At 38.6% G+C, this 2,225-nt stretch overlaps 1 protein-coding gene across 1 annotated transcript in view; it reads right to left on the reverse strand.

The window, feature by feature from the left end:
- LOC117120496 (arginine-binding periplasmic protein-like) overlaps window positions 1–1,990 on the reverse strand; it is a 43,646-nt gene extending 41,656 nt beyond the window's left edge. The window contains exon 1 of the mRNA XM_033265509.1: window positions 1,764–1,990. Within this exon, the coding sequence (XP_033121400.1) occupies window positions 1,764–1,968 (205 nt within the window). The 5' untranslated portion in view covers window positions 1,969–1,990. The remainder of the gene's footprint in view (window positions 1–1,763) is intronic.
- Between the last annotated feature and the right edge of the window lie 235 nt (window positions 1,991–2,225).

Below are 2,225 nucleotides of genomic sequence, written 5' to 3' on the forward strand. Positions count from 1 at the left end.
CTTTATCCTCTCAAACAGTCCTAAGAACGTTCAGAGTGCGCTACTTCACAGGGGGATTCGCCCCCTTGACCCCGCCGGGGTCATACGTAATTCGCATAACGGCTCCCCCCCTTTCAAAATCCTGGCTACGTCCCTGCTACCAACCCCTGTCAATGTGAAGAACTTCGGTTCACCTATATACGCATCAGTGACTGTGTTGTTAAACTTTGAGGAAATAATCACATTTTAAAAATTGAAACAGTTCGAAACAATTCAGTTCATGAAAGGAAATTCACCCGTGATTCAACTGGATTTATAGTTCACAGATATGAGGAACAATTGAAAGACTAAATTTCCTAAAATCCTGGATTGTAATATGCACACTTCTCTTGTTACCGGTTCAACAATATTTGTAAAAGATCATATTTTTGTGATGTTACGTTGCACTTTTGAAAATGATAGTCAAGTTGTCGGCGCAATCGCGCGCTATTGCAACATCACGACCGTAGGCCTGAAATTGCATTTTATAAAAGCAAATCTCATCATGTGTTTTTCACATTTAAATGATAGTCTATTCCTGTATTCTAGTTTACACGCTTACAAAATCACAAATCTGAGGTCGTGTGCGTGCCATTGGCGTAACTATCGCAAGTTAATTGAACCTGCACTGAGCCCCGAGCTCCAGGGGCCCCAAATCCATAAGTGCCCCTCACCTCCTTATAAAAAAATCCAACAAAGCAATGTTTTATTGTGGCATTCAACTATTGCTTCCTTCCAGCCAAGTAATTTTGAAACCACAATAATTCCGTTGCTCCCATAGTTTTCAATGTTTGTGTTTATGCCCCCTCGGGGGCAAAGCCAATATGTTATGATCAGGCAGTGGTGCAATGTAACTAAACATTGCACCGGACTAAAATTAAACATTGTTTTCACCACTACAAAAATTAAAGTATCAAGGACGCAATCCCTAATAATCTTCGCTCTATGGTAGTGTATAAACTTAAATGTGGTGGATGTAATTCCACCTATATAGGCTATACTAGCCAACACTTTATTACTAGGATTGAAGAACACCTTGGCAAAGACAAAAATTCACACATTTTAAAACATCTAAATGAAAATAAAAAATGCAAAACATTAGCTAATACTACATGTTTCAACGTCATTGACCAGGGCAAAAGTGAAATTAAATTAAGAATAAAAGAATCACTACATATCAAATGGAAAAGTCAAAATCTCATCAACGTTCAACTCAAACACTTAAGCTTACAACTTTTAAATTAGCATACAGCACTAATGTATGCAAGGAGTTCTATACACCTTGCATATGATTATCTAGGACGATCGTTCGTTAACTTAATTGGTAACATTTTGGCTTAATCCCTAGGGGGCCCAAATATAATCTCTGAGGCATTTTGGGCGATCAATGTTTCATTTTTCTTTCTTTCTTTTTTCCCTTTATTTTACCATCCAAAAAGCCCCTCGACTCGACTCGACAAAATAGGTCATGCTACGTCAACACACGTTCTTAGAAAATTAAATACAGTATAGCGTTAACATATTTTGGAAAGTAAGACTCACGATGAAATATTTGACGGACACTTAAAGCAATAATGTTTTTGCAATATTACGCTGTGAGACATTATCCAGCATTTTATAGAAAAAGTGTAAGTCATAATAATATCTAATAGATATTTCTTAATATTTTGGCGGTTCAAAGTCCCGCTGTTTTTTTGTTTTTTTTTTTCATTTTCTACTGCCTATTTTTAATGCAGCTGACTTACCATCGGATCCTGAGTTTGAAACTTTTCCCGGTACGTTAATATTCGTTGTACCCTTGTTGCTTAGGCTGACGGCAGATAAAACTAAGGCTAGTAGACTTATAATACAACTGGTAACTATCACGACCAATATTAGGCCTGACCGGCCGCCGGCTCCCTGGTTCTTGGACGTTGGTAAAATCTCAGCTGTCAAGTCTCCGTCCATCATCAATTCGCGATTCCAATCAAGTGCTCGCACAAAACAAATGCCCCAGCGAATGTGCAAGTCGCCGACTTCCGGGTTAGGCCTATCACGTTAAAGCATATACGGTACACTATATTGTATAAATCTGTTCTAACAATAAGCCTACTCACATTCGGCCGAAGTATCTTTAACCGACGACGCCTTGCTTTAATGAACAGGGCCAGAACCTAAGCATAATTATCCGACCGTATCGTAAAAGTGAGTCCCGACTCGACTTATCT

This window comes from Anneissia japonica, unplaced genomic scaffold (genome assembly GCF_011630105.1).
Source record: "Anneissia japonica isolate Jap-2015-1 unplaced genomic scaffold, ASM1163010v1 scaffold1698_len283567_cov170, whole genome shotgun sequence".
Taxonomy (NCBI): Eukaryota; Metazoa; Echinodermata; class Crinoidea; order Comatulida; family Comatulidae; genus Anneissia; species Anneissia japonica.